Raw genomic sequence first — 24,751 nt, forward strand, 5'->3', positions numbered from 1 at the left:
CACTCAGTTTTATTAAGTAAACATCAACCGCAATGTATTATGTCAGGTTAAGGAGTAATTTTCTGAGATTGCCCTTCTCCCAGATACAAAACCAAATAAAGGCCAAATAAAATGATTCATTCAAAAATAAAAATAAAAACTGCTTTTGAGTGAATACTAATGGATTTTTAGTCTTTGTGTTGGTGTGCGTATTCACTGTGTGAGTTTCACCTCGCTTTTTATATACTTTAATAACCACCTTTATTACTATAGTACTTAACACCTTAAAAAACGATGTTGCTGAAATTTGCAAATACTGTAGCAACTACAAGATGAATCTACCAAAACCTAAAATGCACTGAATTTTTTCATTCCTTTCATTCACATTTTTTGTGTTATTTTTAAGTACTTTGGAAAAAAGTCAGATGGAGTACTGGAATTAATTACAATGATGAACCCAGTATCCTTCTTCTAGGCTACTTTTCATTCCCAATCTCAGAAGTCCATTTACATACACATAAGTCTTTATTGATTCTCAGCTGTTAAGCAGAATATTCCATCAGAATCTTTTTTTCTGAAATAGGAACATCAGCTAAAGCATTCCAGTGTGTTTAAAGAATTTTCCTAACACAGCCACAAACATAAACGCACTCCTCAGACCCAGGAAAACCAAACGTCACAAAGGGCAGACTGGAGTGTGAGAAAATATGGGCCACAGAGAAAACATGGACAGAGCATGGCAAAAGTCAGCTCTTTTCAAAAAGTTATTTAAAGGCTTGTTGAAAAGAAAAATAAGACTAATCCTGAAAATGCATTCCCTCAACAATATGTGACTGGATTATTGGGCAGTAACTCAGTATTAGTCACTGAGCAAAGCAAAAGCTGAAAGAATAAAATGCATAGAAGTGTGTAAAAAGATGTTTCATGTGTGTTTCAGAGTGTTAGAAGTCATGGACAACTGAATAGAATTGCCACACCCTTCAAAAAAAATAAAATAAATAAAGCTAGTAGTTTGAAAGATGATAGTAAGACAGTACATACAGTAAATAAAAATAATCAACATTTGTGTGTCTCACATGGGACATAATTTGAATAACTTCAGTTCAATAAATAGCTTCAATCAAATATCATCACATTTATTTTTATTTTATGTATAATAATAATAATAATAATAATAATAATTGCTTACACTTATATAGCGCTTTTCTGGACACTCAACTCAAAGCGCTTTACAGGTAATGAGGACTCCCCTCCACCACCACCAATGTGCAGCATCCACCATTTCTCACATGGGACATAATTTGAATAACTTCAGTTCAATAAATAGCTTCAATCAAATATCATCACATTTATTTTTATTTTATGTATAATAATAATAATAATAATAATAATAATAATAATAATAATAATAATAATTGCTTACACTTATATAGCGCTTTTCTGGACACTCAACTCAAAGCGCTTTACAGGTAATGGGGACTCCCCGCCACCACCACCAATGTGCAGCATCCACCATTTAAATTTAGTTTTATATTCTTCTCTTTTTTTAAATCTGAGAAAGCCTGGAGACAGAATATGTCAGGAAAGCCAACTCTGGGACACTGACACTGTGGGAAAACCTCGTCATTTACAGAGACTATTTACAAAGTACACTGCTGCACTGCTTATCGCTGCTTTTCTTCTCTTAGAATTCCTTATACTGTAGTTTGTTTTTTTTCACAATAAAAATACTAATTACGGTACCAAAGTAAAATATAATGTAAGGAAAAAACAAAAACAGGCATGCAGAACACACTATGGAGGAAAAGCAGCAAGAAAGAAAACCCATTTACGGAAAGCAACCTTGCCATACACCACAGAACTGTTACTTGGGAGAGCCAACGGACATAGACAGCTACTGTAATTACCTTTGAGTTGTTACTGTATTCCTCCCAAGATACTGTGGGTGGAAAATCTCTCAGACAACCTTTAATACAAAAATAACCTAACATTTACTTAAAATTAAGGCCACAGAACAAATGCTGTACAGCCGAAAAAGAACTGATAAATGTACTTTTTATTATTTGATCACTTAAAAAGCATTTGTGATTTTTATGCAAAGGAAATCTCCACTAATAAAGGTCATTAAGTCTGTAAACCAGGCCTCATCAAGATAATTACAATTTTCAGTTGCTAATTGTACTAAATAACTGTACTTTTGCTGATACTGTATACTGCATCCCACGATTCTTTCGTAAATCTGGAACCATATGAGAAAATGTGTAGTTTGTGTGATGTAAGAATTATTTTAAAGTCTTCAGCAGCTTTAAAGAAGGGGTCATTGAGATACAGGGACCTAGCGCATATGTTACTGGAAGATGTAAGACTGTGTAACCGCAACTATCTGAATAATATTTTTCTTATAAAAGTTCGAATGAGAAACATACTGTAAGTTATTAACACTTTCTATTTAAAAACGTAAAAATGTACAGTATGCAGTAAGGTCCAAAAGTTAGTCCTCATGAATATTATGTTTAACTGATAGAACAATAAGCAGTTTTGTTTTACACTATCCCTGGACTGGTGAGCTTCATCTTGAAAACGTAGATGTGGTATATAAAATATTCGTGTAAAATTGTCTCCTACATCAAATACCTCAAGAACAGCATGATTCATTGAATCAGATTTAAACAAGGTGCTGAGACACATATCCAAATCAGACTCCGGAAGAACACAATGCAAATCTGACCATTCTCAAACACTGTAGAGATGTTTTTTTTTTTAAATTACAATCTGACTGAGCTTAACTATTTGCAAAAGAAGATATATCTCAATACCCTGGGTAGGAAGAAAAATAATACAGTTGCAGGAAGCTGGAGCCTGCAATCAACAAGCGCAAGGCAGGGTACACTCTGGACATGGTGCCAGTCCATCGCAGGGCAAGGGCAAGCCAATCGTACTTGTGGACAATTAAGAGGCCACGGTAAAGGCTGAGGGGGGAAACTTGTCCTGGACACCGGGATAACTCCCTATTATTGAGAAATGCCCAGGGATCTTTAATGACCACTCAGAGTCAGGACCTCTGTTTAAGTCTCATCCGAAATATACAGGGGCTTTAGGACCCACATAGACCGCAGGGTGAGCGCCCCCCACTGGTCCCACTAACACCTCTTCCAGGAGCAACCATAGCTTCCCAGGAGGTCTCTCATCCAAGTAACCAGTTGAGAGCTGCAGGGTGATAGAGCTGCCTAACAGAGTGCTCTCTCAGAAATAAAATCCAAGTATAGAACAGAATTTTCTAGTGTGCTCTGAGTTTCATTCTCTACTTTTATAATCAGCTAATCATAGCTAAGAAAGGCGTAGAATGTTTTAATGGCATTTTCTCACCAATTTACACTATTCAATGGAGGCATGCTAGTCCTGTTCATCTTTTATTAATATTTCCGTATGCAGATATGGCCATAGGCTTTAAGCACTCTAGTGGAAAGTGTCCATTTGTATAAGTTCTCACTGTAATTTTAGCAGTTACATTTGAGTTCAACTTTGTAGTGAATAGATTAATAATAATAATTGCTTACACTTACACACTTTTCTGTCCACTCCACTCAAACAGGTAATGGGGACTCCTCTCCATCACCACCAATGTGCAGCACCCACCTGGATTAAGTCTGAGAAAACTAATGAGGTCTCTGCTGAGATGGAGCTAAATAATTGATATGTACAATTCTTTACTTAATATCCCTTGTGTAGTAGTACTACACAACTCTAGAGAACAGTACACTTTCACTATACTGTAGCTGTACTAGACTTGTACCCTGTGCAGTTGATTCCAAGCTTCCTGTATGTATTGCAGCTTACTATTTACTTACTAGAATAGAATTTAAATCTGACATTGTCCATTACCTTTATTAAAGTGAAAAACAAAACGTTAACTAAAGAAAATATATCACTAATTATGTTTCCTTTATACCCTAAAACAGAAATATAAAAATTATTCTCCATTGTGGTTTCAATTTAATGCCTCTGATTATTTTGGGGAATATGTATTCCCAATTTGTTTTCTTATTCTTAATTAACAGAAAACAGCAAACTTGTTCCGTGTGCCCTGTCCCAATATGCTTGTTAAGGACTTATGGGGTAAATAAGTTAAGCAATGCAAATTACCACAGTGTTTATCCTGGTTTAAAGACTCATTTTAAATGTCAGTAACTTCTTAAAACTAAAGAATAAGTTTAAATGATATTTTTCTTATTGGTCTAACAGTGGATTACAGTAAGTATAGTATAAAACTGCTTTAACGCTATTAGAACATTGTTAGTGAAAATTTTGAACGACTGAATGAACTAAGGTGAAACAGTTGTCTTCATCCCAATTTAATTATATTAAAAACATTAATTTCATCTGGAATAAATCTTTCTTTTACATTAGTGCCCTCCTTTACTTTATGTTGTGCAGACTATATACATAATCTGAATATCCACAAGGGTGAAGAACACTTGATATAATTTCAATATCTGATGAGAAAACTGGTAATACAAGAGGTTCGACAAAATCATGGAAAAACCAAGTTAATGAATTGCTTTAATTTATGAATACACCAATAGATGAACATACTGTATGATAAATATATGGATCCTTATTAGCTAAGAAGGGGTTGGGCTGCCCTTTGCCTTCAGAACAACTTAAATTGTTCTTGGAATACTGCTGTACAGATTTTGAAATGTTTCTAGTGGGATATTGGACCATTCTTCAACATGGGAATCCTCCAGTTCTTTGAGAGAAGAATGAGATGGAAACCTCCTCCACACTCTTCATTCCAGATTGTCCTTAAAGGTTCAATGAAGTTTAGATATAGTGATGGTGGATACCATGGAAGGTGTTTTTCATCCTGGTGTTCATGAAACTACTGTTGAATCCATTTAGCAGTGTGTGTAGGTATGTTATCATCTTGGAATATGGGAATGTCTTGAAGAAACAATGTTTACACCATAGTGTGCACCTGGTTACCTAAAATGGTTTCATATTCCTTGGCCATAATTCTACCATGCAAATTAATAATCAGACCCAATGACTTCCATGAGACTGCCGCCTATAACATAATAGATCCACCACTATATTTAACAGTTGAGAACAGGCAGTGTGGAGTTTGAAGGCTTCCTTGCGCTATCTCCAAACATAAATCCATCCAGATGTAGGAAAAAGAGAGAAAGATGGCACATCAGACACATTACTTTCTTCCACTGCTTAGAAATTCTGGTTTTGTTTCCATTACACCAGGTAATGCATTACTGTGCACTGGCCTTGGTTATAAGTAATTTCAGAATGGCAGCCCTACCACAAATATCACATTTGTGAAGCTCACAATGTACAGTTTTTGTTGAGATTGTGCCAGAGGTGTACTGTAACTTCAGTTTTATGGTACTTTTTGAGGCTCTTCATGGTTTTTTATCAACTATCCTGTTAAATGTCTGTCTATCCCTGTTTCTGAGCTTCAATTTTTTCATTTATGTGACTGACGCACCTGCAATTCAGGTACTATTTGATCTCTTTTTTTAGTTAGATCTCTCATGTTGCTTTAGAAACTCACATACTAACATGTTGATTGTATACTGGTAAACATACTGGCAATTAGCTTGTAAACAAATATGAAAGGTGAAGAATCCTTTTAAATTGTGATTTAGTTACTTCAAAATATGAGTCATTTTTAGTTTGGCATTTCCATTATCTTGTCCACCCCAATTGAAAATGTGTGGATGGTGGAAGGGTATTTTAGAGTTGAAGTGCTCAGTGCTGAGAAAAACAAACAAAATACTGATTATATGGATGGTCTCACACTTTGGTCTCACCTTCATCTACAGGTACTTTATGGTTTTAGTTCCTTCTGAACTATGTAAACTCTATTTTCATAGAACGTGTAACTAGATGAAGGTCTTTATAACTCACTTTGATATTTTTAAAAGCAAATAGATGCCAAAACAGAACTAAATGAATATGAGGGAAACACAAATTATTAAAAAAATATTACATAACATTCAAATTAATTAAATATGGTCCCTGGCAGCTTCTAAACTCCAGTTTACTTATTACTTATAAGTTTTTATAACTCAAAATAACAAGATACGCATCTACACTATTATACTGCATACTGTACTGTATCTCTGGCTATGTTTTTTATTTGTTTAAGGTAAGACTGGCTATTTTGGGAGTTAATTAGGAAGCTCCACACTGCTGCTTTAAAATATACAACTAAACTGTCAACACAGCAGATATGAATTTAAATCATTTCTGGGTCTTATAATAATGTAGTAAAGTTTGAACAAACAACCCCAGGGTGAGGTTTCTCAGAACAGCCAAAACCATTCTCTTTTTAACAGCTGATAGAACACATGACACTTTTCGAGCAATTTGCATCTACAGCTTATCCAAATCTTTGCAGTTGCTTAAGTGTTTCAAGGCTCCTTCACTACATCACAGTATATCTTTTTTATCCTCTCATGGTCAGCCAGATCTGCTTGTCAATCCATATAAGGAAGCAGACTGCTGTTCGTACATATAGGATAAAGTGAAATCCTTACATGTAGGAAACAATGGCATGACCCCGCTGCAAAGATTCTAATTCAGAAGAGCTTAGGAATTTTATAGCCTCTGTCATATAGGAAAACAGTCTTTTATGTGGCATCACACTGTATTAACAATAATTATTATAACGGGCTACCATATAAGAGAACATAAAAACGAAACAGATCTTGGCTTCATACTGTAGGTTCCGAAAGCAAGGAAAACATCTGATATACAGAAGCAGATGTTTCTTTAATCTCAGACATTATGATAACACATTTTCAAAATAATTACGGGAATATTACAAATCATGTTGTGTTAAAGGTTTTTAAAATTCTGTTTTAGGCATCTTTGATTCAAAACAAAAGGAATTTTCATTACACAGCTTTAAAAATAACAATGAAAGAAGAATGACTTCACCAGTTTCTGTAAAACCTACCAAATGAATAATTTTAAGGCAACTGCACTGTATTTAGTGACATCTGTTTGCTGTGAGAGATTTTCTTCTTGTCTGTGTACTGCCTCATGTTTTAGAAAAGCTGGGGTATTCTTCTCTTGGCAAGAAATAGGCTTGTCATATTTAATTACAAATAAAACTTTCTTGCAGTAAACAGACTCAAAAATAAAAAAAAACACTAAAGGTATGTTGACAACTATTTAGTTTAGAAACATTGTGCTTATCATTAAAACATCAGCTTATTTAACACATTTACCAATACTTTGGCACACTTTAAGCTAGACTTAAATTTAATTGTGGTAGAATAATTATTTATATTTTGTTATTGTTGTTCTGTGATTGCATAATCTGAGATCAAATGTGCAGCATCTTGAACTAATATGGAAAAACCCTTATAAGATCTATTTGGTTCAGACAACTCAAATACACACATTTTTTAAAATCAGTGGGAGTAGTTTCTTCATTGGTTATCAATTTTGAACATGTATTAATCTCTTAATAGATATTTCTCCCTTTTCAGCAAATAGTGAATCATATTACTAAGTATTATATTAGCATTGTTACCTTTAAATTAAAAGTATTTTAACTGTAAGATATATTAATCTAATATAATCTAATATATTAATGCGCCAGCAGCCATATCACCCAGCAACTCACAACTGGTAACCCACTGAAGCTAAGCAGGTGTGAGCCTGGTCAGTACCTGGATGGGAGACCTCCTGGGAAAAACTAAGGTTGCTGCTGGAAGAGGTGTTAGTGGAGCCAGCAGGGGGCGCTCACCCTGCAGTCCATGTGGGTCCTAATGCCCCAGTTTAGTGACGGGGACACTATACTGTAAACAGGCACCGTCCTTCGGATGAGACGTAAAACCGAGGTCCTGACTCTCTGTGGTCCTTAAAAATCCCAGAGTGCTTCTCGAAAAGAGTAGGGGTGTAACCATTGGCCCTCACCAATCATGGCCTCCTAATAATCCCCATCTATGAATTGGCTACATTACTCTGTTCTCCTCCCCACTGATAGCTGATGTGTGGTGAGCGTTCTGGCGCACTATGGCTGCCGTCGCATCATCCAGGTGAATGCTGCACATTGGTGGTGGTGGAGGGGAGTCCCCATTACCTGTAAAGCGCTATATAAGTGTAAGCAATTATTATTATTAATTATATAAAAAATACAAAAGCAGCTTTTCTGAATGGGTTTATCAGGTATGCCTTCTATAACTATTGGGAAAAGGCAGTTTTGTAAAATGGGAACTGCCAAAGCTGTCAGGCGGTCATGTTAAAGATTGCCAAGATCCCACTTCCCTGGCCAAGACTCTTAGCAAGATGCTTATTACAAGAAATTTGATTCACATTTCACCACATCTTTTTAATCAGTTCCATACTCAATTTTTAAAAAGTAATAAAAATGAAAATATAGTTTACAGCTCTAAGCAACACTACCATCCCTAAGATGTTCAGTTTAAGAATGTGTGATGTAGGACCTCTATCCATACTCGTTTGTTTTATTAATTGATTAGTGAAGCTTTATGCCAAGTCTGCTTTTGATTAATTCTTTAAGTCTGGGAGACATAGTTCTTACTTTACACAAACTTGTTGTTACTATTACCAGTTTAAGTTCCCTTCAAGGACATACAGAATAGCTTCTCAAGTGAGACCCTTATCGTATTGCATCTGAAGAAAATATATGGTTTAAGACTATAGATTACAGTGTATTTTCTGAGATAAAGAAGTTTAATGGGAAGGTCTTTTGGCCAGACAACAACATTCCAACACTAAACCATCATAACCCAAAAATAAAAACTAATCAGGGGGAGAACAAGCATCATGATGAAAAACATTGGTCCAGAATTTCAAGAATTAGTACAAATAACCTCTGGACCAAGGACATATAAAGGCAGGTTAAGGGAATTGAGCCTTTTTAGGCAAGAGAAAATAAGACAACAGAGATTTACTGCAGTTTTAAAAAATCTAAAGAAAATCCAAAAGCTCAGGCCTTACTACTTCAAACAAGGCAAGGAAAACTGGGCCCATTTAAAAAGTGAAAAAGAAAGTAGAGACATATTGTAGCACTTCTTTATAACGGAGATTGTGGAGTCACAAACACAGTGTAATCATGGTTTTAATTATCCTCGATCCATCTAAACACAACTGGATTATATTCTGGTGTCTACTAAAAAGAACAATGGGCCAGATTGTCTCTTTTTATTCATCATCCTTCTTATCTTCTTGAGCACTGATTTTCTAAAACAATGAGTCCACAAATGCCAGCAGAAGTTTTTAAATGATTTTATTTTCTATTCCCAGGACTTTTCTACATTAAATTACTCACGTGTGGAATTACTCTATGACCATAAGGTCGTATCTTAAATTAGGTCAGAAACCATGTATTCACTAAAGTACCATCCACATATTATAGTGATTTAAATAATTATTAATTGGTATTGCTCTCTGATGCTGTTCAGTTGGCTTTATTGCTGTTTCAGTGAAAGAAGATAAGTCAATGCTTTTTGGTCCGGTGTGACACTATCTTTTGGGCTCTCTCTTTATCATTTTCTGTTTTATAAGAGCCTTCCTCAGGTGTGAAACATGTTTCTTTTGCAAGTAAGTGCTTCCAGTGTTGAAGAAGATGTGTGGGTTACAAATACTTAAAATGAAAAGAAAACTTTAGCTTTTATGGAAAAGACTTAATCACAGTACAATATTAAAACAACAATGCAATATCATTAAGCACAAGCTATTTTTTATTCCACTGTTCTGCTCTGGAAAAAAAAATTAAAATGCCCACTATTTAATGGCTTTTTAAAGATATGAATGTTATTTCTGCAACTCAGAAGTGACATCAGACTTCTCTATTAGGGCTTAAAAAATAGGTCCTTCATAATGAGCTAAATTCATCTATTAAGCATGGAATGAGAGGGAAAGGTCAATGACTAAAAAACAGTTTACTAAACAGTTTTTCTTAAAACTCAAGGTTAAATCTCTTTTTCCATAAAAGGTCTGTTGTAATGTCCTTATTTTAGGTTTGAAAAGTACAAGGCATTGTATGCTGGTACCAGTACATTCCTGTGGCTTATCCTTGTTCCACCTGGTTTCAGAAAACTGAACTGAATGAATAACACCTCTGTAGTCAGCAAGACTTCTGGTATTTGGATTGTGTCTGAGGCACCTGGGCCTAAGCCTTACCTTTCTGCCTCAAGACGCATTTCTTCACGCTTCTGCCTCCTGAGTTCTCTGCGGCGCTCAAAGTCATCCATAATGGGTAAAGATAGGTCTCAAGATCAGATCTGCAACAAAAGGTATTTATTCAGTTCTGTAATATTTTCACGATGTGCAGTGTTCTGACCTTATTAACATGAATGCTGTAACAAACTTACTTATAACATCATCACGTTTGGGAGTGTAATCAATAGTAAAGATTTTCTTTAAATGTATACAATCACAAACTTCTACTTGAACCTGAACGTGTTAATGGCTTGCTTAACAAGGTTAACTGTATTCTTTTTAATGAAAAAAATTCAGTTGAATGTTTTTGAATTCTGGAAACTGATTACTAGATTACAATTGAACCTGAAAGTCTACCATGATGCAGTGCATCATGCTTGTCTTCAAAATGTAACAGAAAAAATTATGATAGACAGAATTTCATTAGTTAGAATAACCTTATGCTACAGTAGCAACATCACAGAACACTTTCCATGGCTGAAGTAGTTTACTGTGGCTTCCATTGTTTACCCTGTTCTGTTTTTCATTTTGTTTAGTAATGGAATTTGTAGCTCCAAGGTCCAGATATTTAAAAAATAACATGCACTCAACAAAGAATTGTTTATGAGTTGTCAAATGCCACACTGATGATCTGGAATCTCAAGGCTACCTTGGTAAAGTAAGCTTTACAAAAGAAACCACTCAGTTTAAGTACACTGCTGTTGTGTATGCCTACCTACACTGAATCCTCTTTTTGAAGATCATGTCTTCATTAAAGTTTTGTCTCTGTAAGGACATAATCTGCATTTCACATTAACATCTCTCCTAATCTTCACCTTCATATCACATATATGCTAGGGCTGTATAAAATGTGTCATATAAATCAAGGCAGGAAGGTATATACGTATCTGTGCTGGTATACATAAGAGGTACAGCTATAAGTCTGTGGAAGGGGTACCTTTCCAATCTGGTCTCTTACACAATTTTGCTATAACCATCTCCTTAATTATTTTATTGATAATTAAAAAGATTAGTATAGCATTAATCGAGCTGGATACATTAAAGAACAGCAATGGAGCAGATTGACATAGCCATGAGTAGAGATGTCCTGGTCTATGGAATGACCTTATTAGAAAGACGAAAGGAGGGGTACTGACATCTTCACTGTGAACTCTAAAAGAAACCAAATTAGAAAGCCAGACATGGGAGATCTATCTTCAAGAATAAACACTGATGTGAAAAAACATTGACAATTATTTCCTGCATGAAAAATGTACAGTGCCTTGAACTAATAATCCAGGGTGTCAAATATTTCTCATAATAAATTTCTTTTTTTTCTCAATGAAGCATTCAGTTTTAACTACAGGTGCCTGTGACATTAACCTGACTTGAGTGCACATAATCTGTAATTAACATATCTAATCCACTGCTTTAAGGATATGTAACTAGGTAAAACCTAGACCAGGCTACAGCTAAAAAGATTTTGATTTCATGACTCTCTAACTTTAGAAACTCAAAGAGGAAACACTGCTAATTCTTTTGCTTTTGTTTCAATGTGTCAATTGCCTTTTTGCTTTTTACAGTATATACTGTATATATATTAATGTTAGATCTGCAGTGCTCATAAACCTGTGAAACTAAAACGTGTATAGTGTCTGGTATTAAGGGAAGGGCTCTGCAGTTTGTCCAGCAATACTTCATTAATATCTATGATTAAGTTACCCACATTAACTATTTGTTAAAGAATTAAAGTTACTACTACCTCACAAACTTAATTGGCTATATGATCGATTGAACATAAGCTCTCCAAAGTAGACATACAGATATTATTTCTTCTGTGCATACTGGTTAGTTCACTAACATGTATGCAAAACCTCTGAAGCATTCTGGCACTGCAGATCCAAAATATGCAATTTAGAGGAAATTGCAGCCACAAATGAGACATCATTATATTTTTTTCTTATATTATTGAAGCATGAAAAGGAATTTCATTTTCTTTTCCAAAGCAAATTTCTCCTAGACTTCCACAAAAAAGCTACCCTCACTGCAATGATTTCCATGTTACAACAAGAACATATCAATGTCTCCTTAGAAATTCTAAGATCCATACACCCTACCATAATCTTGATTTTGAAAAGCTTTGTTCTTTGCAAAAACAGTCTTTTTTCCTCTCAAACATATATAATTCAATTGACTACAAGCTTGTAACAGTCGAAAAAAAGTTTAACATATGTACATGGCTTGAAAACTAAGTAGACTAAAAAAATACAGCTTAAGAAAAACGTGGTTAATAACACCACAGACATGAGAGAAACATACACACACATACTAAAAAAAAGCAATGGATATATGAGACTGAAACAGACCACCCAAGAGATACTGAGTCTAACATCATAAAGCAACTTTCTGTGAGCAATCTTTCTGGAAAAAATCCCCTGCCTTACCTTTCCTTTTGCGGTGCTTAGTACATCGACTGTTTCTCTTCTTTTCACCCCCCACCGCCTCCTCAGTCTGGTTTATATCCCACAAGTGCTGCAGCACAAAGAATTCCTGCTCAGTCCTTCACCAGAGAGGACTACCAGAAAAGGGAAAGCCTGCCTCTCTCCTCTCCTTCTAGTTGTCTCTCTCTCTCTCCCTCACTCCCTCTCTTGCTCTTTTTGTTCCTGCTTTGTTTACAGAGCTGTCACTGGTTAGCTAAACTCTGCCTGGAATCTGGCATTTAAGGCCAGCTCTTAGATTGCTTCCTGCTTAGTGCTGGAGGCCTCAACTTCCTCTGGCATCCTGGCCTAAACTACTCAGCACGTTCTTTTGCAGCTCACAGATAGGACCATCTCTGAGGCAGTGCCGAAACAGGAAATAAGTAAACAGGGCGGCGTGTTCTAATCTACTAGCAATATACCGTATCATAATCCTGTATTCATAACATCACCTTTTGATAGGTGTGTTTGGTAAATAATAGTTTTAGAGTTGCAAATGCCAGTTGAAACAAATATGTGGTATTGATACTGAATTAATCATCAACAGCAGACTTGCAACTATACTGAGCTCTTAACGAAATAATTAGAACTACCAGCTATCAACATATAAATGTATATTTTTCAACACATATTATGTCTGGTTTGACAGTAATTTTTACATTAAAAATTATGTTTATCAAGCACATTAAAAATCTTTCAAATATTATATATATATATTATATTACAAATGTCTACAATAATTACTCATTAGTGTAGTGTTTTTTACACCTACATTATTAAGACAAATGCATTTACCAATTCCAAATGATCTTTTACAAAATATAACAAAATAACACATTATTACAGCATTTACACCTATTGCCTCCAACAATGTTTTAATGTACAGTAGTATTAAGTGCAATAATACATTTCTAGAGTTACTTATATACAGTACGTCTGTATTGGGTGAACCATATAGGAATCACAGCCCTTTTTATACATAGTCCTCCCATTTTTGGGGGACAAAAAGTAATTTGACAGTTGGATGCTCAGTTGTTTCTTGACCAACTGTGTGTTGTTGCATCTTTACTTCATGCACAAGAGAGCTAACAAAAGGTTGAATTGATTCTAGATGTGACATTTGCATACATTTAATCTGCTGTTGTTATCTCTCAACATGAGGCATTAAGAAGTGATAATGCCATTAAAGTGGGCCATCATGAGGCTGAAAATTATGAATAAATCAATCAGAGACATAGCCAAAACATTAGATGTGTCAAAATGAACTGTTTGGGACATTAAGAAGCAAGAACACACTGGTGAGCTTAGCAAAAGCAAACGACCTGGTAGACCATGGAACACCACAGTAGTAGATGACCAAAGAATAGTTTCAATTGTGAAGAAAAACCCCTTTTTGACTGTTGAACAGATCAGGAACACTCTCCAGGACCTAGGCATAGATGTGTCAAAGACTACCATAAAGAGAAGAATACACCAGCGTAATCTCAGAGGGTTCACCACAAGATTCAAGCCACTGATAAGAAAGGCCACAAAAGGCCAGGTTAAAGTTTGCTAAGAAATACGTAAAAAAGCCTCTAGAGTTCTGGGACAAAGCCTTATGGACAGATGAGACGAAGATTAACCTGCACCATTTTATGTAAGATTATGTTAGTGTTCAATTACTTTTGGTCCATTCAAATGGGGGGGGGAGGGTCCATGTATGAAATTGTGATCCCTATATGGTTCTACCAATACAGAAGTAAATACCCTCAAATTAAAGCTGACATTCTGCACTTTAACCTCATAGTCATTGTTTTATTTCAAATCCAATGTGGTGAAGTACAGCAAAAAATTGTGTCACTGTCCAAATACTTATAGACTGCACTGTATGTATTCCATCCGGTTAATGAAAACAATTGTCTCCTAACTACATACAAACACTTTAACATATCCCCAGTCTGCATTCTGCACACTGTGCATTCTTATCACCAAACCTCATCAGGTTCATTGCACCTGATATCAGCTTTGCAATAGAAATGTTTACTGTATATGTACAGTACATATAATAGAAAATAAAAGGCAGGGGTACATACAATTCAATGCAGATGAGCAGCAATCCAACTCATACATATAAAACTTTCAAAGAGAAATCGATCAGGTCACTTTCATCAGTACAGATCATTTTCATTTAGATTTTCTCTTTATTCAGCATAGGTCCTTTGCACAAAGAAACATTTTTCAGCAGTGAAGTAAAGTAGCAGTTGGAAACAAATGTTCTTGTTAGGAAATCCTTTAAAACCACAGGATTCTGTTCTCAACTTACATCATGGCAAAATAAAGCACTGAAAAGTTTTTTTTTTGTTTTCCAGATTAAAAGAAGGACCACTGAAAGGCAAGTCTAAGATCCCTGCACTATCAAGTTGAGTTTTATTAATTTGATGGAAGGTATACAAAAGTTTGAGACATGTTTTATGTTCTAGTAATCCAAAGCAAAAAATGCAAATTAAATAAACTTTTGAAGATACAATCTGAGATTTAAGAGTAATGGGGCTAAACGTTATTGACCTTCCAGAGGTTTATGTATGTGCAAAACATTTAAAATCAAGCCCCTGTGCTTTTCTGAAAGCCATTCAATAGATATCAGTGTTGTACTACTTCCTTAAGAAGACCACCCAGGCGTTATGAATGGTAAAGGACTACAGTGAATAATGGACGCTCTCCCTATGATTTGCTTGGATTACACTTTCTAAATCCTCCCTTGAAGTGTTGCATGCTATGAACTTGCCTTTTGCTGTACTAACCCTTAATAAAGCATCTGAACATAGCCAACCTAAGTATTATTATTTCAAACTTGCCCACAAAATTATAGTTTAACACAGATCAGTGATGCAAAAAGTAAAGATTGCAGAATTATAATTGGATGTGAACTCATATATAATCAACTAAAAGCTGCTTTGTACTACAACCATGTGATGTTATGCAGCCATGTTCTCTGCCTCCTATATTGAATATTTAGTTTTTTTTATCAGAAGTCAAATATATATTTGCTCACCTCCACAACCTGTGCAAAAAAGGCAATATACTGTATAGAGTGATAAAGGTTAAAACAGAACACAATATACCTGTAGGAAGACAAGAACTTTTATAACATTCAGCTTGCCCATTGTTAAATATAGTGGAGGTTATATGGTGGAACGTGTTTGTTTTGCTTCCAGGTTCCAGTTTCAAAGCACAGAAGAGAGTGGAAGCTGTAAATAAAGCAAAACCCAGGTACATTAAATACTGTACTAAAGTAATGGTGTCTAATTTTTCTCAAATAATTAAATTATTTTTTGCACTTCATTTTCTACGTTATGTAATGTTTAGTTGTTTTATTTAAATTCCTAAACAAGAGGAGATCGTTTGATTATGAAGGAATCATTTATTTTGTTTTTGCAGTTTTATGCAATATATGCACAGATATGTATATACAATACACGTTTAAGTGTGGAGCTGTGTCAGCGTGCTTTGCCTGGAAAAGAACAAGTAAAGGTTAATTCCACACTGAGAAACAGAGGAAAAAACACATTTCTGCCATTGTGTGCTTTCTTTCTCTTTTTCAGCCTGGAATTAATCTTTATTTGTTACTCTGTACAGTGTGTACAGCACATATTGTTATGTGGACTTTCTCAGATTTGACCAGGATTGGAAGAAGAACTGAAGAACTGAAATATGAGACAGAAAGTAAATTAAACAAAAAGAACCCTTTTACTAACTGACAAAGCTGGTTTGTTTCTCCAAAAATAATGAAATAAATGAAAAATTTCTGCTTACTACCACAGGATATTAGAGTCCATTGTAGCTTCTCTCAGACCCGTTCTGCTGAGGCCAGTTCTTTAGCAATCACCGCTGCTTTGGTACTGCAATACCCATGATATAATACTGTCTATTAAATATTAGCTTGAGCCAACTTCCAGAGATGCTGAAACCTCTCCTCCATTTGGTCCCAGACACATAGGTTCTGGTGGTCTTTTTTAACAGATGGTAAAAGGTTAGGAATGGGTGGAAAGGCCTTAGGGAGGCCTTTATGTCTGATCAAAATTGCAGAACTCACAAAACAATTAAACATTTCTGTGGAATATTGTGCTTTAAAAGAGGCTGTAAAACTAATGTTCAATTACTTACTCTTAAAAAACATCTACCTGGGCCACATAGGCCACTACAGGAATTTATTTCACAATAGTAAAGTTCTTAGGATGAAAAGACACTGAATCTGGACCAATCTATCTTGGAATTAACTTGTTCTAAGGTACAGCAGGTGTGCCCTACATGGCAGTTTGAATCCACATCCTTATTATCAGTTTTGAAAAAATAATACTGGCTTCTTTAAATAGATGCTTCATCAATACAAACTTGTTCAGGCCAGGTGTAGTTCAATGTCAGCTAATACACCTGTATTCCCAAGTTTTTTTCTACATAAATACTAACAACAATTCCTCCTTCTGAACATTGAGAATGAAAACGCGTTGAATGAAAAATTTGGCTTGCATTTTCACTTACTGTTGTTGAATTTCTATTCAGGTTTTATTTTATTTGAAAAGGGATAAAAAAGAAACTCATTGCATCATCACTTGGCTGTCTACTTTTATTATGCCATTATGCTGGCTCATTGGCACTTCTGAAACTGGTCCCAAATCATATTAAAATTTTATGAGGCAGTACATTAGTTAAAAGATCCTTCACCAGTAGCAGTACAGTAATTTTCAATAAAATTCCTATTCCATCACATAAGACAACTCTCCATTTGTTTTTACCACTTCCAGAGGTACCATCCATTACATATCAACCTGTGAGAGGCTGCTGTAATTGAAGAATGAAAGGAAAAGGTGCATACAATCCATAAATACTCAACATGCAGCTTAAACGTGTTAAACAATATTAGGAAATGCCCTGCAAGCATTTTTGTCACTCAATTTTTCAGACTAATGCAGCCAAATAATTCTGGATGTACAAGATAGGAGTCTTAAGACTACAGAATTCATAAAGCATGAAGAGCACATTTTATGCCCAAGCTAGTATCCATTTGGTTGAACCTGATGGGTGCATCTGCCAGGAGAATTGTTAAACTCTCCTGGAACGTCCTTCTTCACAACTGTTTCTGAAGGAAGAATAGATGTCAGGGCATTTTCCTTAGCATTCTTACAAGGAAAAACTGGATACGTGGCAGATAAAAACAATTTAAAATGTCTGTAACTTACTGCACAGCAACTAAGATTTTAATACTTAAGAATGACACAATGGTGAATAAAAGAAAGAAGTCCAATTAAAGTTCAGTAAATTTCTTGTGTGGAACTGAAATCTGTAGACTATGTTTATTCAACAGTGCAACATTTCGGGCCTTCTTTCACACTAGTACTCTAACTCCAAGCATCAAATTAAGGCAGTGTGCTTGGCAACCAATAATCATTCTCTACTGAACTCTCCACTTCTACAAATCTTTACAAACTAAACAAATTCCTGCAGAAATAACAGGGAGAAGTGTAGAAATACCATCCCTTATTAACAATCTGAATTCAGCAGGGTGGTGCAGTAGTTAGTATTGCTGCCATATGGCTCTGGGGTCCTGGGTACAATTTTCTGGGGTGCTATCTGTGTGAAGTTAGTACAGTATGCTTTCACTGTGATTGTGTGGTTTCCTCCTGGTACTCCACTTTCCTCCTGCAATCTAAAGACATGCTGGTAGGTTAACTGGCTTATGAAAAACTATCCCTGGTGTGAGTGCGTTTGTGCCTGTGTGTGCCTAGCAATGGACTGGTGTCCTGTCCAGGGTGTATCCTGCTTTGTGCCCAATGCTTCCTAGGAATGATTCTGGGCTACCATGACCATGAAATGGATAAGCAGCTATTGAACGTGATGTGATGACTCATTTGTGTATAATTTGAGTAGTATATAATTACCTTTGTTAATATGTACACTACAAAAATAAAGATAAGAAAGTTGAATACCTATTGTAAATATAGAATCAGTGTAGATTAAGAAGTAAACTAATATCCAGACAAACCTTACAGTTACCTTCTTGTGTCATGCAATTTAAAAAAAGAAACATCGAAAAGGAAGAAGCCTGATTACAAATTGAATGTATCTACTCCAATTCAAATGTTACTGTAATCACAGATATCACCCGAGGAATGGTACCCAGAGCCCCAACACTCTGAGGCAGAGCTGCTAACAACTGTGCCACCATGCTGCTCCACGTGGCATTCCTATTACAAAAAATGAAACATCGGTACTAAACTCAATGAAGGATTTTTTACATTTTTTGCCTAAAGTATCTGAACTTTCTGTCATCTTCTCTGCCAGATTTCTGTTTATGTAATGGCCTGAAGCTGGTGAACTGTGCAGCCCCTTTATTTTCATTCTGGTCTCATTCAACAGCTTAATTATCGTTTAACACCGTCACACCACTATCAGATCTATGTCTCTGATTAGCCATGTTAAGCAGTGCAAATACTGACTGAGCTGCAGGTGGTAATGCATTTCATAGTAGAAAAAAAACCAGAACATATCTTCTATCCATGCGTTTGGCACATACTGTAGCATCAGGAATGTCTAGTTGAGCCAAAAGATTCAGATCTTAATGTTTCTAAGAAAAAAACAGTCAACATGAACTTAACAAAAACAAGTTTTTAAAGAGTTTCGTTTTCTATTTACAGTACACACATTAGTTTAATTTACGGAACTGGAAAATTTTATTAAACTTCCTAAGCAGACATGAAGATAGATGTAATTACACAGTTTTCATTTGTGCTAAATTAGATTCAGATTAATGGGTACATCTGCTGCTGTAACACTGCTTAATTTTTCTAAAACATGTGCTGTAAGTGAAATTTAAATGTACCTGTTCATATTGAACTTGACAATAATAACTCAAAGCAAAAAGGTTACAGACTTCTTTAACTATGGGATTTCAATGCCCTGACTCAGCAATCCTGATGCACTTTAAATTTGAAATCAGATGCACAGATCAAAACCACGGCCAATTCACTATTTCAGAAGGAATGTGGAAGATCCATCAGGCAGAAAGCACCTGATATCTGTCTTTTTAAGAGGACTAGAACCTGCTGATAAAGACACCGTCAAAAGAAAAACTCTTTTCTATCCACCTGAGGTCATGAGAGAGAAAGGTAATCGCTGCTGCAATTACATGTTTGAACACATTAGATACACACAAAATGAAATTGACAGTACGTGGACAGAGTTTATCTGTTAGCCTGCCAGTCTTCAAAAATCTACATTAATAACCATATTGAAACCAAAGCTGGCTTTCTTATATATACAGTATAATAAAAACAAAGTGAATCTGGAGGGGTTTGATAAATGACTGAAAACTACTTTACTTTCTGTGCCCCTTAATAACAAATCACTACTCAGACATGGACTAAAATGAATCATTTTCTCCAGAGCACTTACTGCTTTTAGAGTAAAATGTCCAATAAGTAAAAAAATCAATTTATCGGTTATGTTTTAATGTACGTACCTAACTCTCGATGCTCTCGACACTATACATTTTCTGTCTGTGGCCTGACTTTCCACATTTCTAAATGTGCTTCAAACTGTACATTAAAAGGTTATTTATTCTAAAGAAGTATTTTAATTTATGAGCTGAAAAACAAACTTTGGTAAAAGTTACTGTTTAGTTTTGGCAGGACTATTGCTAGTTCAAGGCAGCTAATAAATTCTTTAAATTCAAATAGTTGCTTAGTACATTAAAAGCAGAAAAGATGTTTTTGTGCACTTTCTACAAAATGACATGCAAGGGCGCAAATAATTAGTTTAATGCACATAATTACCTAAAGTAACCCACTGTAAATGGGATAGACAGTGTGTGGACAAGGAATTTACACACCACAAATTACAACGGTAACCTAAATATGTGGCAAGTGAAAGGGTTCAGATAGTCGAGGTTTCTCAGTTTAAGTGTCATTTCTTTAACTAGGTATTATAAGATGTAAAAATCTACTTTAAATGAGACACACTGCTGAATCTTGTGTCTTACCAGAACTTTTATCGTGCAGTATAATGTGAATAGACTGTCCTTTGATGATCCCAAATCCTTGACGATGCCATTTGAGATCACTGTGTCTCATCATGAACACACTTGGTTGTAATACTCAGTTAAGACCATTTGTTTCCAAATAGTTCGTTATGGACATTGTAGAAATAGTACCAATTCTGAGACACCTATGAGAAATACATCCTCTCTGAATACTTCTAGCTCACAGGATTTTGGAATTTTCAATGCATTGACCAACACGTCTACTAGAAAGAGTTTCCACTGGCAAATGTGCTTTCCACTGATAAAAGCAAGATTTAAATTCCATCAAAATGTTCTGGAATGTCAGTGAGTTTGCACACTTTGAATTAAGCCAAAGCATCAGCTGTTGCACTGAATTCTACTCCCTAAGTTTGCATCGTAACTCTTAAGTTGATGCTTCAAGGCATGGAAATGCCTGGTATTGAAACTGTGTTTTGATCTGATGTATACAGGAGCAAGAATGACATTTAGATTGACACTAAATGCTAAATAAACTGTAAATTATTAAAGATAAAGTTGTCATGGTTAACAAATGCTGTGGCAGAGTTTGCTAGCAGCAAGAATAGGCAGAGTCCATGACACACTAACCAAAACACCAGGCAGAAACATAGTCAAAACCAAGGAAGGGTCAAATCGGAAAGAAAAACACAATAACCAAAGTTTGGAACCGGCAAGGGTCAAAACCAAAGACAGAAAATACAACAGGGACAGAGAGAAAGCTTTAAGCACTGCTTGAGGAGAGAAGCCAGTTTATACAACAGTCTTAAAGATCACTGCAAATACGTGTGGATTATAACCATTAAAACTGTGTGGTAGAGAGTCATCATAGGAAACGTCTGCCACAGGAGAAACGCTGTAGCTCAGAAAGCAGAGTGCTAGTGCCAGAAAATACATGTCTTGGGTTGAGCGCCTGCTGCTGTAGAGTGAGCAAAATACTAAATTTTGAACAGCATCACAATAGTAGCTTCTTATACCTTTGTCACATTTAAGCTACTTAAGATCTGGATAGAAATATTTTATTTGACATACTGTAGTAATAATTAATATAAATAAGTAAAAGATCAGCTGGAAGAAAAACAGCTGTCATTGTCGCTCTCAGGAACTAGATCTGACCACTTCTACTGTACAGTGGACAAATGATGGCAGAGTTGCATACTGTGATAACTGTTGGTATAACCTCAGATCTATAGCAATGTCAAATGATCATTCTGTTTTGGTGAAAGTCCTGAGGATATGACTTTGGATACTGCCTAAGACTGCCAGTATCAGCTCATTACAGTATGTTGTCAATCATATGTTGTTAACACCTTTAAATACAGATAATAATCAACTTCTTTAAAGAATATTTAGCAAGGTATCAGAATTAACTGATATACATCTACTTTTTGTATTGATACTGCCGATGCCTGTTACATCCATCTGAGTTTGGTTAACGTGTCACTGGTTTATTTTCTAACACTAGGTATACTTGAACTCTTGCTAAGGTCCAAACAGCTGATATTGCTTTTCTTTTATAGTTTATAACTACCCAATGAAATGACCAGTAATTCTTTTTTTGTATCGATCTCATCTACCTCTGAACCTATTATGTTAAAGTGATCTACTGATACAGTGATCTACTGATACAGTGAAGAAGCATATCTGCAAATGCAAATCATGATTCAAATCACCCAATTAATGATATTAATAATGTAATTGGAGATATCTTAAATAATGTACAGTAGCAATTTATAGAATATATTTGTACTTGTAATGGTATATATGCTTTTAAAGTCAGGTTTGTGAGAATGTAGCTAGAAAACCCAGTTAATCCCTGCACTAAACCTTTATTTATATGCCTGCTCATAGCGGAAGGGTTTGCCTTCAATTTTCCATTTATCCATCATCAGAAGGCTGCTTGTCCTGGAGAGTGTTGTGTCAACTTGGAGCCTACCCCCGAAGCAAAGGGCACAAGATAGGACTGAGTGCATTTTAACTTAATTTCACTGACTTCTTGTTTCTCTGAACACATTTTGTAGTAACAATTTAAATTCGTTGTTATATATTTATATAAATAAAAAACCTTATCAGCAGCACAAAATGGCCAGATAAAGATGTTTAATCATCTTCACGTTTTTTAGAGCACATTTTGGTATACAGTGGTTTTTTCAGAATCTCAGATTTAGACTGCTTTTTTATCCCGATAACTATAATTGCTGTTGGACAGTTGTCAAAACAGTCTGATCAGGGGCTTCCGAAAGTGAACCCATGTTCTGTTCTTTTAACAGACTGTTTCTACCCCCTACCGAAAACAGTTCACTTGGGCTTGATCAGGTGATCAGGTCACGTGAACCTGCAGTTATGCATAAAGTGGACCATCCCATGTTGGATTTTTCTCGGTTTTGTCAATCAAAAGCCGTCATTCCCAGAAAAAAGAAAAAGATAGAAGTACAGAGAGAACCCTGATAAAGAAAAAGAACAAAAAAAACAGCCAGTGTTTCTTTTAAAAACCAGCTGCCAAAAGAAAACTTGCAAAGCAATTCTGAGTGCTATTAGTGTAACTAATTATAGTTCTCATAAACTTACTGTCACAATGCACTACAATGACACCAAAGGCCAAGATGCAAAACACAGATTTTCTTACGCAACATCAGACTTCCATTTACAATATATGACAACACATTTCCACAGAATTGTGTTATGTTGAAATTTTCCAAATATATGCAAAATTTTTTTTTCTTGCAGAATAGGAACATGCCATACAAAGTACTGAATTCCAAAAAATATAATACAAGAAAATAATTTAAATCCATTGTGCAAAACTGTTAAATAAATCTAAGATTAGTATAACTAGATAAGGTCATATCTTTAGAATTGATGATGTACTGAGTATAGTGTACAGGTAGGAGTTATTTTGTTGTATTGGAGCTTACATTAATTGAAAATCATCATATTTGATAAATATGATCACAAAAGTTAGGTCAAATAAATTATCAAATGGTGTCATAAATTTAACATATACAAACCTGGCAAATGATATAGGAAAGGCACCTCAAAGACGCAGTTTTCCAGTTTCTTCAGTAGGAAGAATAATCTGGATGTGTCAAAAGTTTAAAATCACAAACATGAAACCTCTATGTGGAAGAAATAATTACTAAGAGCAGCTAGAAAAATAATCACTGGGGTCTCTTGGAACCCAGGGGGGGACATCAAGTGATCTCCATAGCCCAAAATGTAGCTCATGTGGTGACATTTGCACAAAAAAAGAGTTTGTGCCAGGGAAGCAAGAACAAAGTCTTTATTAAAGACTAGAAACCACAAGGTTTGCCTTAAGTTTGCAAAGGAATCTGAAGTTTTGTGGTAAAAATGAACTTCTTTATATTTGATGTAAATCAAATATAATATTCTAAGAACATTAGTCTAAATTAGATATTTGGAGGAGCTGTTTTTCAAGAGCAGACTCGAGTAAGATCATTCAAGTAGTGCAAAACATTAACTGAATCAAAAACGAATCCACAGTTCCACCATCCACTCATCAGATTTTCTATTTTTTTTATTCGATCTATCAACAAGACAATGACTATAAACATGCTTTGAATTCCAACACTGCTTGGCTTAAAAGATAATTACTTTAATTGAAAGTTAATTTAAACTTTAAGAGTTAATCACTTCAATCATCATAAATAGTTTACTAATGCCCATATTTAAAACACTACTAATTCTTCCTAGGTATCTGAATTACCTATGGCATTTGAGATCCTGAAGAGAAGATACACAACCACATTCCTCAAGATGTCACAAAATCAAAGATGCTTGTGCCACTTTTGAACCCTAACTGGTACAGTACCTTTATTATTGGAGTGAGAGCTGTCTCTCCTTTCTTGGCAGTCATGCCTGAATAGGGTGTCCAGCAAGGGTGAGTCTCGTCTCTACTCCTGTTTTTGATTTTCATGGAGAGCACAGGATAATAAGGGACAGCCAAGATGTGGAGAGTATCCTGTTTGGTGGCTTAAAGGTGTCATCTGATCTTTGCAAAAGATGCTATATCTGACTATGATGGTCCAATGCA

At 35.3% G+C, this 24,751-nt stretch overlaps 1 protein-coding gene across 9 annotated transcripts in view; it reads right to left on the reverse strand.

Annotated features, from left to right (window-relative positions):
* cald1a (caldesmon 1a) overlaps nucleotides 1–24,751 on the reverse strand; it is a 125,643-nt gene that overhangs the window by 47,209 nt on the left and 53,683 nt on the right. For 7 of the 9 annotated variants that reach the window (XR_001477381.2, XR_011190083.1, XM_015338960.2 and 4 more), the window contains exons 3-4: nucleotides 12,618–12,705; nucleotides 10,156–10,256 (exon numbers count right to left, since the gene is read on the reverse strand). Coding sequence is in view for 7 of the 9 variants with exons in the window: in XM_015338960.2 (XP_015194446.2) it covers nucleotides 10,156–10,226 (71 nt within the window). In the remaining 2 variants the exon portion in view is untranslated. Of the gene's footprint in view, nucleotides 1–10,155; nucleotides 10,257–12,617; nucleotides 12,962–24,751 lie in introns of those variants that run through there. The other 2 variants (XM_015338956.2, XM_015338958.2) reach the window with 2 other exon arrangements.

This window comes from Lepisosteus oculatus, chromosome 7 (assembly GCF_040954835.1).
Source record: "Lepisosteus oculatus isolate fLepOcu1 chromosome 7, fLepOcu1.hap2, whole genome shotgun sequence".
Lineage (NCBI taxonomy): Eukaryota > Metazoa > Chordata > Actinopteri > Semionotiformes > Lepisosteidae > Lepisosteus > Lepisosteus oculatus.